Source organism: Microplitis mediator, chromosome 10, assembly GCF_029852145.1.
Source record: "Microplitis mediator isolate UGA2020A chromosome 10, iyMicMedi2.1, whole genome shotgun sequence".
Classification (NCBI taxonomy): Eukaryota; Metazoa; Arthropoda; class Insecta; order Hymenoptera; family Braconidae; genus Microplitis; species Microplitis mediator.
Window position 1 is genome coordinate 8684699 of NC_079978.1, and position 15498 is coordinate 8700196.

Sequence of the window (15498 nt, forward strand, 5' to 3'; positions counted from 1 at the left end):
CACACACACACACAAATAATTTAATTAATATAAAATAAGTCGACGGACTCATAACGCAACTGTATTAAACAATTTTTTTCGGACTAAATATATCAAATTATGTTTATAAATTTTTTTTTCATTTCGATGAGGTATACACGGACAACGAAATAATCAGGTTCATTGTGACAATAGAAGCAAACGACAGCAGGCTTATAGTATATGATGGGCGTGGCAACTTCATTCATGATTTTAATACTTGTAACGTAAATTTACTATTGAAAAATAAAATCTATTTATTTTTTACATTATTATTATAAAGTGTGTATTAAATATCTTCAATTGACATTGAACTTCATATTTCATAAAACAGTATAAGCTACGAAGTATTGCGTAAAATGTTACTAACCGATCTTTTCTTAGCAGTATTAAACGGCACAAGCGAAACTTTTAACTTATTCAACTGCTTCAGAGTACAAATCGAGGCTCTGAATAAGATGTGTGGTTGAAATAAACATGGTGGGAATGATATCCCACTTTAAAACAATCATCCATTCTGAACTCGTTACAATTTTACTATCGTAGAAATGTTGACGCTGTGGATATGATTGTAAAAAAGTATTTTGTACTGTTATTAAAAACATTATCACAGCAGTACCAACATGTCGAAGCTAGTCATAATCACTATTTCTTATCATCTTATCATCTTATCAAGTAATCATCTTAAGGAGGATCGCTACAGTTATTTTTGTCCAAGCTTTACTTTCAAACAAAAACTCAGAGTGCAAAATGAAGAACGAGGCTTGATGTATTAGTCTATTATCTAGCAATCTATATACCTTGTTATTTTTCGAATATGTTCATTTGTTTAAGAGAAAAACGTGAATAAAGTTTCCATTTACTGCACAAATGCAACAAGGACAGTATCACTCATCTACTTGAGAGTGATAGAGAAATAAGACCCGACCCCTCTTAACTACATTAAATAGAAACATCAATTGTTACAAACAAGTATCGTGGCTAAGTGGTTAGCGTACTTGATCTTGGATTCGATTACGTGCCAAGCGTAGCTTCGAATCCCCTTGTGATCCAATATGATTTTTTATTACTAATACCCGGGTAAGAATTTGGTTTCGACTTCGTGTTGATGAGAATCATTCTCGTTCCCGACCTAAACTTATAAATATTAACGAACTTGAGATACTCTTCGCTAACAAAGTTGTAGACCAATATTTAATGTTGTTATTTACTATATTAATATAGTAATTACTAACTTACTGTTCGCTTGGAAGAAAGACAGTGGTAGCAGAGTCGTAAAGTAAAAAAAATAGACGCGTGTTACAAACATCAAATTACTATCGTCACTCATATTGCTCATAAGCAAGTCATACATTCGCAAGCTAAGGAAAAGAGACAGTAGCGGTTCTCGATAACAAATCTTATCGCTGAGAACAGTTCAAAGTTATATGATCCCGTATACATAGTATACACACAACTTTCACATCAATTTGAAAAGATTTACTTTAATTCGATATATAGAAATAAACTCATAGTTGTTCCAGCTGAGTTATTACTTGTCACCAAGAGAGTCGTTACAACTTACGACATCACTTTCACTTGGAAAATATAACGCACAACTGGATGACTTCTAAAATGGATGAAAATCGTGTATATGTTATTGACAAAGTTTCAAATATTAAGTTCTTAGTTTCAGATGGAGTTCAAAGATCCGTGATTCCTCGATTGCTATTGTTGAATCGTAAATCAAATCTCGATCCAAATTGTACTCTTCAATTATTGAACAACAGCAAGATATCAACATACGGGACCCACGAAATGGCTCTGAATTTTGGCCCAAACAAAAAATTCAACTGGAACTTTAGAGTTGCCGATGTAGATCAAGCAATGCTCGGTATCGATTTTTTACGTCACTTTAAACTACTTGTAGACCCTATTGGCAACACTATTATATATCGTGATTCCGAAGATCCATACAAACAAAAAATTAAACTATTTTGGAAAAGTTTCTATTGGTTTCATATCTTTGCACTTGCCTTCTATATGTTTTTCTTCATTTTCTATGCAATTCAATTATATTATTTCTGTGAAAATAAACTATTACATTGCGATTCAACACATGAATAAAAATCCTTATGTCAAATACATATTCATACGAAAAACTACAGCCAACTCCTAATATTTTTATCAAAGCAAGGTGAATTATATCGATTATTACATTATTTTGGCTAAGTAAATCATATATTAAATATTGTTATTATTAACATAAGCAAACACAAAACCGACGGAAACTTCCAAAAACTCTAAAAAAAATTTAACTTAATTTTAAAACTTTAAATAAATTGGAGTAATTAAAAAAATATTACAATTTTTCGAAATTTACTCTTTATTATAAATTTTTTGATGAAATATTAAAAACAAAAATCAAAATTACATATTATAATAGTTTATGAACAAACACGAAACAGCGTATTATGGTGACATGGGCGCGGTCACTACTTTTAAAGTATTTTTTAATGACAACCCGAGTCGAAAATTAGAGCCCAAATAGAGCCTTCTAAAGTCGGACCTATTTCGGACTTGGAGGATCTAAATAGAGTCTGTTTCTATGTTAAATTAGGTCCGATTTTAGTCCCTGAGGTGCAACAAATTTCCGTTTTCGGCGCTTGCGGGCTCAATCTAGGACCTGATGAAAATTAAAATTAGGTCCGATTTAGGGCCTGTAAGCCCTGGTTTGTTGTAATAATAATAATATTAATAATTATAATACTAATAATTAGAATATTAATAATTATAATATTAATAATAGTAACATTAATAATAATACTCATATTATTAATATCATTAGCATGATTAATATTGTGATTAATAATAATCTATGTATGTTACTCTGGATTTTTTTTATACTTACAATGCTTAAAAGGATTGCAATTAAAATTATCAAAATATATAGCTAATGCTGTTAATAGTTTAATTTTTTATAATAATCAACAACTCATAAAGACGTCAGATGACTAATCTTATCGTCAATTTTAGCACTAGATTCTGTAATAAATAAAAAAATCATTATATGTAATGAATAAATAATTAATCAATGCAACTGCTGAATTTAATTTCAATATAATTCAATATTAATAAATTTCGTTGCATGTCAAAAAATAATGCTTACAATTAATTTTAAAAAATTTATAACTTTTTTTATCATCATAAATTATTTAATCATAATGAATCGAAATTTATTACGGGACTAATATTGTCGGACTTGAAGGCTCAAAATCGGACCTGTCAGTGAATGTTAGGACCTCTGGGTTCTAAATCGGAGCTACAGGACTACAGGGCTCTAAATCGGATCTATTCAGGGCTAGAGGGATCTATATAGGCTCTAAATTTCGACTCGGGAAAACTTTTATTATTTAAATTTTTAAAATGCTCAAGTATTTTCACTGTGCCAATATTTTTCAACCATATAATAAGGAAATCACGAACTCAATACTACACAGCGTTCTGGCTGCATTTAACAGGTGCTACGAGTTTATATATGAAGCCGTGCTGTGTTGAGTGAATGTGGTGGAACCGTTTATCCCCACTGGGACTGAATATGTTAATTATCTTTATCCATTGGCTGACTCACTTAATGTTATTTTTATCATATACTATGTATGTATTCATTCATAAAATCATTTAAATAAATATTTACCATCAATTATATAAGTTGTTAAGCAACATAAATTAATACAGAGACATAATAAATATTATATAATGTAATATATCTGCCTAATAAATCTCATAGATTCTTATAGCTGAAAAAAAGACTCTCTCAAAACTACAGGAATAACTGTCAAATTAACAGATTTACCGCTGTCAACCCAAAAAAAGGCTCACCCAATGCTCGATCTAAAATGTTATTATTTAAACTAATAAATATAATTAAAAAAAAGTTTGATCACACTTTTATCAACATTACATTGAATTGTAATTAACTAATTACTGAATTAATGAGAAATAACGAATAAAATTATTTGGGGGCTACCGGGGTTCGAACTGAGATCCTTCTGATTACTAGGCCGGGACGCTATCCACTGTGCTAAATCTGATGTCCAAATAATCATGATTTTTTTGCTTGTTAATTATTTAAATACAATTTAATTTAAAAATATTAAATCGTAAACATGGGGTGAAATGTAGTTTTATTTAATGAACTTAAAATTGTCTGATGAGTAATGACATATTTATATCAATTTGTAATTTTATGATTTGATATAAATGAATAATTTAATGCAAAATAATCTGTAATCTAAAAAATCAAAAAACACGTTTTTTGGGTTCACAATAATGACAGATAAAAAATATCGAATTGTTATTTTTTATTAAATAACAATTAGTAATTAAGCTAATCGAAGGGAAACGATTTATTACACCTAAAAAAATTTTTTTTGAGTATTATAAAACCAAAAATAATTGTCAAGAGAAAGAAATATATTCTTAATGTTGAAAACAATTTAATAAAAAAAAAAATTATCATTTTTTGGAGAGGGGCCTCTCTGCCCCACAAAAAAAAATTTTTTTTTGCCTTCGTATCCACCAATGATGTGAAATGTAATTTTTCTTTATGTATATTACATATAAAAAATTTGAATTTAATGAAATTTCATCAACTTTCAGAATTTTTTTTTTCAACTTTTTTAAAGGATACCCCATTTTGACCGCCAAAAATAAAAATTTCATGTTAACTAAAGTTTTGTGCATAGCAATAACTAATTAAATGAAAATTATTGTATATCAAATAATTTTACTTTTTAAAAAATATCAACTCTTGATATTAATCGTATACTCGGTAGACCGTTATGCCCTGGTCTTCTCTGTATACATATATATAGATACATGCAAAGTTGATAATTTTAATATTAAATAAAAATTTAACCCAGGCTGAGGCATTGGTCAATGGTCAGCTGCCAAGGCTCGGCTTGACAAAAATTAAACTATCGGACCTAGCCTCGGCCGATCCTCGGGCCAATGGTCAGCGGCCAAGCCTCGATTTAACAAAAATTTAACTATCGGGCCTGGCCCTGGCCGAGGCTCGGGCCAATGGTCACTACCCAAGGCTCGGCTTAATTTAATGAAACCATTGGACCAAGCCTCGGCCTAGACTTGGGCCAATGGTTAGCTGCCAAGACTTGGCTTAACGTAATCAAACCATTGGGCCAAGCCCTGGCCGAGGCTTGAGCCAATGGTCAGCTGCCGAAGCTTGGCAAGTGACAACAGGGCCAAGGCTCGGCCTATCGTCAGCCTTGGCGATTCCTACCTGGGATGTTTACGATTTAATATTTTTAAATTAAATTGTATTTAAATAATTAACAAGCAAAAAAATCATGATTATTTGGACATCAGATTTAGCACAGTGGATAGCGTCCCGGCCTAGTAATCAGAAGGATCTCAGTTCGAACCCCGGTAGCCCCCAAATAATTTTATTCGTTATTTCTCATTAATTCAGTAATTAGTTAATTACAATTCAATGTAATGTTGATAAAAGTGTGATCAAACTTTTTTTTAATTATATTTATTAGTTTAAATAATAACATTTTAGATCGAGCATTGGGTGAGCCTTAGATTTTTTGCTTCCCGAGGTTTGGCCGAGGCTTGACTTTTTGTTTCCCAAGCCTTGGCCAAGGCTCAATTTTTCGTTTCCCAAGACTCGGCCGAGGCTTGATATTTTGTTTCCCAAGGCTGGGGACATGGCTATCATCCAAGGCTTGGACCAATCCTTGGCCCAATGCTCAGCCAAGGCACGTGCCAAGCCTTGCATAATCCTAGTGACGCTTGGCCAAGGCTTGGTCCAAACCTTGCCCAGTTGTTCTTTCCTACCTGGGCATGGATCAATTCAAAAATCGCAGGGTTATTGAGGGTACATTAGGCTAAAAAAAGTCTCTGGCAATATTATATTTTGTATCGATATTTGCAGGGTAGCGGTTGATTTACTAAAAAACCAAAAAAAATCATTTTTTTGTACTTACTTTTAATGGATGTTAAAAATAAAAAAAATTTTTTTTATTAAAAAATGATGAAAGAGTCTTGGAGGGAATTTCTTCAAGTTTTTAACGCCGCCCTTCAATTCACTGTGTGATCATTAGTACCTGAAATATCGATGATCAAACCCAAAAGGATCATTTTTCGTTTGAAGGCTGATATCTCAGCGACAAGTTATCGTACGAATCTCAAAAAATGCAAATTAAAGCTGATTAAATTTGCTAACTGCTCATGCATTGGTTTAGCTGAAAAATTTTTTTTCGCAGCCCGTGGACCCTCTCAAAGAAAAGAAAAAATTTAGAAAATTTTTGTCTCGCGGTATTTCTCATGTTTGCGCAATGGCTAAAGGTCTACAAAAAAATTTGTTTAAAATGCGTCGAAACTAGAGATTTCAAGCTACAAAATGCTTTTTTTCATTTTTCGATACGATCATTTTTCACGAAGTTACATTCTTGCAAAAATCACTAAAAAATTTCTAAAATTTTTCTGTTCCTTTAATTTATGGCATGATCAAGTGTATTTGCGGAAAATTTAGGTAGTTTTATTATTAAGAAACATTGGTTTAAATAAAATCGCAGTTCTAGTTGAAAGTAACTAATATATCTATTATTCAATATTAAATGATATTTAATTGAATAGAATTGATGGCTCAAGAATATCATCTATTTGTATTAAATTCTCTTAAATTTTGTCACTTTTTAAATTATGACTATATATATTTATTATCAATAATATATGTTTAACGTAGATAATACCTTATTAAAAAGCATCAACTTCATCAATATATTTAATATAAAGAAATTGTCTTTTCAGTAAGTCAAAAAAATTTTTTTTCGATTTTTGAATTCAGCAGTCTTATTAAAGTCCTTATAAAAAATGTAATTATCTACAAAAATGGTCCTTAGAGTCGTTTTGATAAAGCTCATAGAAAGAAAGTTACAGAGCTCTAAAGTTAAGAAAAATTGAATTATTGAGAAAAAAATTTTTGTAGTCAAATGTTATTTTAAAGGATTATTATAAGTCCAAAGAACATAGATACAATGAACCTGAATTTTGAATTTCAATTAAAATTTAATTTTGTAGAAATATTAAAAAAAAAAATATTTTTTTTTTCATTAATTCAATTTTTCTCAACTTTAGAGCTCTGTAACATTCTTTCCATGAGCTTTATTGAAACAACTCTAAGGACCATTTTTGTAGATAATTACATTTCTGATGAGGACTTAAATTGCAAAATAATAAAAAAATGAAATCCTGCAAGTCAACGGATAAAAAACAAAAAAATTGTATTCATTTTAAAAATTCGATTTTTTCCTCATAAGATTCAACCCCTATAACTTTTTTCCTATCAACTTTGACCGTATGACACAAGAGACCTTTTTTATAGAGAATTTAATTTCCTACAAAACTACTGAATTCAAAAATCAAAAAAAAATTTTTTTGACATAGTTATTTACAAAATAGAAAAAATAAAACTTTTTCAATGTATTTTAAATGGGAAAGGGGAATCCCCCCCCCCCGTGCGCCAGCTCAATTTTTGAGATATGGAGCTGAAATTTTAGGAGAATTTTTTTTTTTTTTATTAAAGTCGCTTTTAAGATGTATTTAATTAAAATAAAAAATAAATTTTTTTTTCTGACACAGTCTAATGTAGCCGAGAAAAAATGTTTTTATATAATTTAATAAAGTAAGATCTGATTAAAGGAAGTAATAATTAAATCTAATTCAGTAGACTCAGGTTATAAGTTACATTGGACGCTCTACTCACTCTCACGTCAATTTCATTTTTTCCTGTAAGTAAGATTATAGACAGAAACATTGCTTACAACCAGTGTACTGTTTTATAAAAATTCGTATAAAATTTTATAAAATTTTACCAGGCCATTTTCAGTATAGAATTTTTCCCGGGTACATTAATCTCTTATTAGCTGGAAAGCTGAGAGGAAGACGAACGAACACAGTTCTGATTGGAGGGGTGAATGTATGTTGTGTCACCAGTAAACTGCTGGTAGTAGTGACTACTCCACCAGAATATGTCAGTGCGGCGGATTCTTGCGTACTATACGCTTGACGGAGTTCTTTCTTAATAAAGTAAAGTTTGTAGTCGCTTTGTAAAGTTTTATTGTGCTCAGGAGTTTTAAAATAGGTAATACATACAATAATACATACATATTCCTACAAAAGATAACTTAGTTATTACTAATTAACTTATAACTTGTTGAATTAATTTCATATGTACTATTCATCAAATATTTTTTGCTTTATATATTAATTCTAAATTTTTTTTGCATTGACATTTCATTACTTTAGTTCTACAAAGTCGTAACCCAGAATATTGTAAAAAAATTTTTTTTTTATAAATTAAATTTTTAGAGTGTAGTGTTCAATTTTTCATTAGAAATGTTATAAATATTTGATTTTAATCGTTATATTCTTGAACAATTTTTAGCGTTTGCTATAAAATTGTTCGAATCGAGTAAACGTGTTTTTAATCTGGTTTCGATTCAATTGAAAATATTAAATGGAGAAAGATATATAAATTATTTTTTCGGACATTTAAAAATTTCAATTGTAATAAAAGAATTTAACTTTTACAAAATAGAGGTGTCAATTTTTTATTTGTAAAAAATAAAGATTTGGTTTTTGTATACACTGTAAAACATTTTGGTGTAAAAATGGATCCGGAGGACTTTACACGGCCGTGTAGTGTGAAATATCGGTGTCAAAATTCTCTCGGTGTAAATTTTTCATCCGTGTAATTTTAACGGTGTAATCGACTTTTTTACACTGTTCCGTGTTACTCGGTGTATTTTTTTTTTGAATGATCAACAATTGACCATTGAATATTTTTAGTTACTTAATTTTAACCCTCAATTAATAAGTATATTAATATTATTTATATATTAAATAGTTTGTTGAACATTTCAATATATTTATTTCAAACTTTTTTATGATTCTTAATCTATATTAATATAGTTCTTATTAAAAAATATTATTAAGAGAATAAGAAAAATTTTGTTCCCGGCATATCTATATGATAGAATTGGTTAATGTTATTAAATTTGGTATCAAGAGTAAAAATTAATGAAAATAACATGAAATCTGACAAATTTTCAAAAATAAATTTTTAAATATATAATTAAAAGTTTTATATCAGGACGTAAGATGGACGGTGGAGTTTTAGAAGTCAATCTAAGAGCTCAAATAATTTTGTACCTCTTGTATTACTTGAAAATTGGCATTTTTCTGTTATTTTATAGACTATATCGCGTGCCTTTGCAAAGGTAAAAAGGCGCATAAATTTTTTTTTCATCGCCAATCGATGAGTAAACATTTTCTACGCTTGAAAATCAAACATTGTTTTCCCAAAGGTAAAAGGGCGTATGTCGTTGATTATGCACCCTTTTAGCTTTAGGAATCCAAAAATATTGTGACCAAAAGCTAAAAGGGCGTATAAATTTTTTTTCTGAAAAATTTATTAAAAAGCTTAGCCGAAGTCTGAAAATGAAAAAAAATAAAATGCTGCAGTCAAAAATGTGTATTCTAACTTATACGTTCTTTTAATATCAAAATTAAAAATATGATTAGGAAAATCACAAAGTATGCGTGATTGTATTAATTTTTTTTTTATGGAATTGGTTATTAGAGTTTATAAAATTATTTTGAAATTCTTATACTAAATTGAAAAAAAAAATTTGTAGAAATATGTAACCGGTTCATTTAGGTACGACTCCAATACCCTCCTTCTCCATATCTGTACTTTTTTTTTTTTTCAAATTATTCTGATTTATGGCGAATCCATAATAATCCAAAACAATAATTGAAGAAAAAATCAGTAAATTTTTATTTTTTATAATCGTTATGAAAATTTATATTTAATTAAAAATTTGATATTTTCATTTTTTTTTTTTATTTTCAATCAATTTTGAAAAAAAAAAATGTAGGAGACTGTTTTTTTCATCAAACTTGTCTTGTAAAACTATTTGTCAGTATTTTGTATTAAAACTTGAATTTTTTTTTATGCGCCCTTTTAGCTTTAGGCACTACTTTTCAAAAGCTAAACGGGCGTATGTCTTGAGAAAAAATTACTAAGTAATAAAATTTGGAAAAAAGTAAGAATTAATTAAAAATGCGCTTTTTGTTTATTCTTATAAGAATAGTAAATAATAATATTTTCTTTATAACGAAACTATATTTAATATTCGGAAAAGATAATTTTATAAGAAATTAAATTCCTATTGGAAATGTCATATGCGTCTGTGAATTCATAGAAAACAAGTTACAGAGCTTTAAAAGTTAAAAAAAAAAATGAACTAACGAAGTGAGCTATTCTATTAGACTCAATTTTTTTCTGTTTTCGATGTTCTATAACCTGTTTTCTATCAATTTTACAGACTTATCACACCATAAATTTTTTTTTTTTACTTCCCGCTAAGAAAATTGTAAATTTTCAAAAATTCGGGAAGTTATTGGTTTCAGTCCGATTTACGAAAATCGAATTTTCATCAGATGTCGACGTTTTGAGGTCCTAGGAAGCTATTCTGACTAATTTCAAGATGATGTTCGAGTGTATGTATGTATGTATGTACGTACGTACATTTTTTTTCGACAAATGTTATGTTATTGCTGTTTTCGCATCTAACAACAGCATTAAATTACGTTCGAAAAAAATATTTTACATCATTTGGTAAGATATTTTTTATAAACAAATAGACAAGTTTAATACTTTAAAAAAATTTTTTTTTACCATTTCATTTACCATGTCTTGGCAAAATAATGATTTTTAAAACAAAAATTTTTTCTTAAATAACTTTTTTTATTGTTTATAATCGTTTTTTGTACATTTCGATTGTTTAAATAATTAGCTAAGAAATTATTGCTTCTTTAAAAATCATAATTGGTATTTTTTCATAGGTTAACAAAAAAATAAATTTTTTTATAAATAATTTCATCGCTTGTTAACTTAACAATTTGTTATAAACAAATTCTATAAACTGTTATATTTTTTTTCTAGAGCAAAAAAAAAACGGACATGTGTATGACAGTAATAAAAAAATGTTTTTTTCTATTTTTTAAAATACTTTTACATATTACATGAGACCAAAGTTGAATCGGCCTCTTGATTTGTCAACTAACAAATTGATATAACTTATAAACTATTAGAGATACGATAAGGAACACTCAAGTAGCTTTTATAAAGAATTAATTAATCTTTTAAATAAGCGAATGACCAAGTTTGTAACTATTGTTTATCACCTATTATATGTATTTGTTTATAAAAATTTGAGATTTTTTTGACTTTTTCGTATCTTTTATGACTTATAACTTGTTAAATAATGAAATTACAGCTATGAACCTCGAAACAATTTTATTTAGTGATAAAATATCTACCAATCAACTCTTACATCATATCTGTATCACATATAGTTTAAATTATATACGTGTTTTATTTATATTTATCTAACTTGATTTCTTTTATATATAATTTTTTGTTTCTTTATCGCATCACTTACCAATATTTTTAATTTCTATACATTGTATTAAGTATTTATGGCTTCGAATTCGAGGTACTTCTATTGTTTATTTAAAAAAATAGTTTCTTTGATAAAAATTCAAGTAATTCGAAGATAACTCGATAATTTTATCTAAGAAACTTAAAAATGTGAAATTTATATTAGAACAATAATTGAAATTGTTATTTATAAGTAAGAATTTTACATTTGGTAAAATGTAAACAATACACAAAACAGTATTCTAAAAACTGAAATTTTATTAAACTGAAAAAACCATAAAAAGTAAAAAGCATTAAGATACATATAACTATAATAATGAATATTAGATTTATAATATTTATAATAATAAGGATACTGCAAATAATAACGAATTCATTTTAATTATCAAATTTATTTTATTAACACAAAAACGTTTTACAAAATTTTTCTATTAATTATAAAGCATGTCTAGTTGCTATAAACCATTGATCATATTTTTTAACTAACAAGCATAATACAATGTTAGATAAAGTATCTCCTTTTATATATATGTTGGGTGTATTACTTACAGGAACTAAATATGCATGATAATGTTTATCAAATGCGATTGTTTTTGTAGAATGCATAACTATCTATAAGGTGTTGTTAACTTCATATAAACCCGCAGTTTTTCCAAATACCGAACCGTCATCGTCAATGTGTCTTAAAATAATGGATCCAAACGCTAATTTTTTTCCATGCACATGTATATATTTATAAGATTTTATATTTTCACGAGAAACATTATCAAAATAAGCAACTTCATAATCGGCACAAAGTTGGGTGGGTCCATAGGTGATTTTATTTTTAAGTGAATTTAAGCAATAAGATGCATGACAAAGTTGCAATTGATGTAGATATCGTCTTAAGTAAATTCTTTTTACAACTTGTCGAAACAGCACATTGTCTCATTTCTCTGTTCTTTCGTACATCTAACGTAAATGGCTTATCTTTGTGAATTAAATGATCAAGAATACCTGTTATTAGTTTTGAAACATTAAAATTGCTGCGAGATAAATTCATTTTGAAACTGTTGATAGACGTAAATTTTTTCTGAACTAAAAAAAACCCTTTTGTAAATTTTCATAATTAATCATGGTCAAAAATAATAAAGGGCATGAAATATTAATTAAATTTCTTCTAGCTACATATTTATTTGTAATCGATGTAAAAAAGCTTAAATCTCAATTGATCAACAGATTCTCTCATTAAAGAATGAAATTTGGTTTGTAAATTTTATATAACTTGATAATCAACTTTTTACGTATTATTATTGTAAATTTGACAGTTTTTTTCTGTAAATCTGAAATAATATGGTTATGTTATTTTCACACATTACTTCTGTAAATTTGACAATTTTGTTTCGTAAATTTAACAAAATCTGGCCATGTCATTTTTACATTCCCATTTCTGTCATTTTCACATATTAATTTTTTCCGTGTGTATATCTATGAATTTATTGATTGCAGTGATCTCAAAATGGACGAATTTGAAACAATAATCCGTTCAGAATGGCTAAGTCTTCATAAATTATCAGTCAACGTGAAATCCTTGATAATCACTATCAAAAATAAACTACAGAGAAACACTATTAAGGATGATATAAATTATACATCACAATTTTCATCAACTGACTCAATCTTTAAAAAAACTAGAAGATCAACTGTAAAATTTTCAACGCTGAAACTGCGTAATCCACATAGGACCTTCCGTCGGAAAAAAGTTACTACCAATTTTCAACGTGGTAATTCTAATTCATTTCGTTTACACGCAAAGGAAAATGTCAAATCTAAACAAGATATAGATAAATTCACTGAGCAGCTGAACACAATACGTCTACATGAAGCACAAACTTCTGGTCCATTTTGTACTGATAGACTTTCAAATGAGATATACTTAATCGACACCGGTGCGTATCGGAGTTTTTATCCTATATCTTTTCTACCAGAACGTCGTTTATCTGATCCAAACTCGAGTATTAAAGCAGCGAATAAGACCAAAATTATAACCTACGGTACCATTAACAAGGAACTAGACTTAGGGTTAGGACAAATTTTTAAGTGGGAATTTCTAGTCGCCGATATTGAAAGACCAATCATTGGTGATGACTTCATAGTTCATTACGACATTATTATACACCGTAAAAAAAATAAGATTTTAATTGCGGATGATTTCATGAGTTGTTTGTATGAGTACACACAAAAATATCATAAAATATGTAATAAATTTTTAGACGTTTTTAAATTTTTGTTAATATTGATTATCAGTGTTGTATATTTTATTTTAAAAGTGGAATTTTTTCTGAAAAGCTTCACTTATGAAAACATTGAAATTCAATGTAGTTATTAGTAGTAAATAGTTCTAATGATAATTACTTATTAAAAAGTAATGTTTTAAATCTACTGTGTAAAAAATAAAATTTTCACTATTTTTACGTAAAATTCACTTTTTTCCAGTGAATTAGTTGATCAATGGGAAAAACAGTGAAAATTTAACTATTTCAAGTTTAGAGAGTAAGGTTCGCCTTAATAGGACAAATCTGACGAGTTCCTTATCAGTAAGAATTTTAAAAATTTCACAGAAGTCAAACTTGTATTAATGAAATATGTTTAATTTTTATGTATTGAAGGATCAACGGTTACTATTTTATCTTTTTAATGCATAACGCAAAACTCAAACATAAAACAGTCGAGTCGCGTTATGAACCCGCCTACAGGGCTGTGGGAGAATATAATTCTAAGAATTCCTGTACCCCCACTTCTGCTCAGTAGTCAACAGTAATTGTGTTAAGCTGTTTTTACTAAAGTTAAATGACCGATTGATAAAATACTATATCAGTAAAACGTAAAATAAGAATTATTCCAATTATGAATTAAAATTATATGTGGTACTTACGAGGATGACGAAACTTTGCATACGTATTTATAATATGTAAACTTTGATGTATTTAATAAATAAAAAAAGATACGTTTTTTACTCTTGGAAATTTGCATTTAAGTTATTCTCTTTTATCATTGAACTTTGTATAATAACAGTTATAAAGTAATTAAGGTAAAATATAATCATCAAATATGCGTATTTAAAAGTTTTAGCATTACAATTCGTTGGAGAATGAATTAACGCAATATTGTGTTTTTCTCACGTTATCTTGATATAAAAAAACAGTAAGTATACCGACTCTTTTCTTTGATAAAAAACTACAATGATAAACTACTAATATTTAATGCAGTATTACTTATTGTTACTATATTAGCGTAGTATTATACTAAGTTGTTGTTTGTTCGAGGGTTAGTCTGCGCGGAGTAGAGTAGTCGTAGAGTATTACATAGATAATATAGAATATATATAGAAAAGATAGTCACGTGTCAAGATCATTAAATTACCATCGTTGATCGTCACTGTATAATCGTCATACGTGTGAAAGCAACAGGTCGCTGATATTTATTTGACAAGTCTTATGACTGAACTGATCATTAAAAATTATTGACCTTGAAAATCGACTTTTAATTAATCTAACTGATTCGCAAATACGCAACTTAGGTGTTAGCTAAATAATTTTATGAAAATTTTCAATTTTTTTGATAAAGAGTCTAAAATTATATATCTGCAGCCAACAGAAATTTTTTTTAAACCGAATACAAGTCGGTCTTAATTCTATAAAATTAATTTTCTTTTCTTACGTTCCATTTTGTATTAATAAAGAAATGTGTGTTACAAAATAGCGTTTCGTTCCATTTAACTTTTTTTTTGTTTTTTTAATAGTATACTATTAAAAAATAAATATATATATGGGTCATTTCATGTCAAATCGACCAATAGTTGGAATCGACCCCTTTCGATTTGGACGAATTTTGGTCAGAAGTTTTCTATTTCCATTTAACGCTATTCTGCCGAAGGAAAAAAATTTGAAAGTTTTTCATCAAAAGTTATGCGAAATACAAAATTT

General features: G+C 28.1%; 1 protein-coding gene across 2 annotated transcripts; it reads left to right on the top strand.

Annotated features, from left to right (window-relative positions):
* Nucleotides 1-8068: 8068 nt before the first annotated feature.
* On the top strand, nucleotides 8069-14522 carry LOC130675673 (uncharacterized). 2 transcript variants are annotated; one of them, XM_057481494.1, is made up of 2 exons: nucleotides 8069-8167; nucleotides 13022-14522. In XM_057481494.1, the coding sequence occupies exon 2, from the start codon at nucleotides 13032-13034 to the stop codon at nucleotides 13899-13901; it is 870 nt and encodes a 289-aa protein (XP_057337477.1). In that variant the 5' UTR covers nucleotides 8069-8167; nucleotides 13022-13031; the 3' UTR covers nucleotides 13902-14522. The 2 variants fall into 2 exon arrangements, with proteins under 2 accessions (XP_057337477.1, XP_057337478.1); XM_057481495.1 differs by lacking the exon at nucleotides 8069-8167 and adding an exon at nucleotides 10503-10598.
* The last annotated feature ends 976 nt before the right edge of the window (nucleotides 14523-15498 follow it).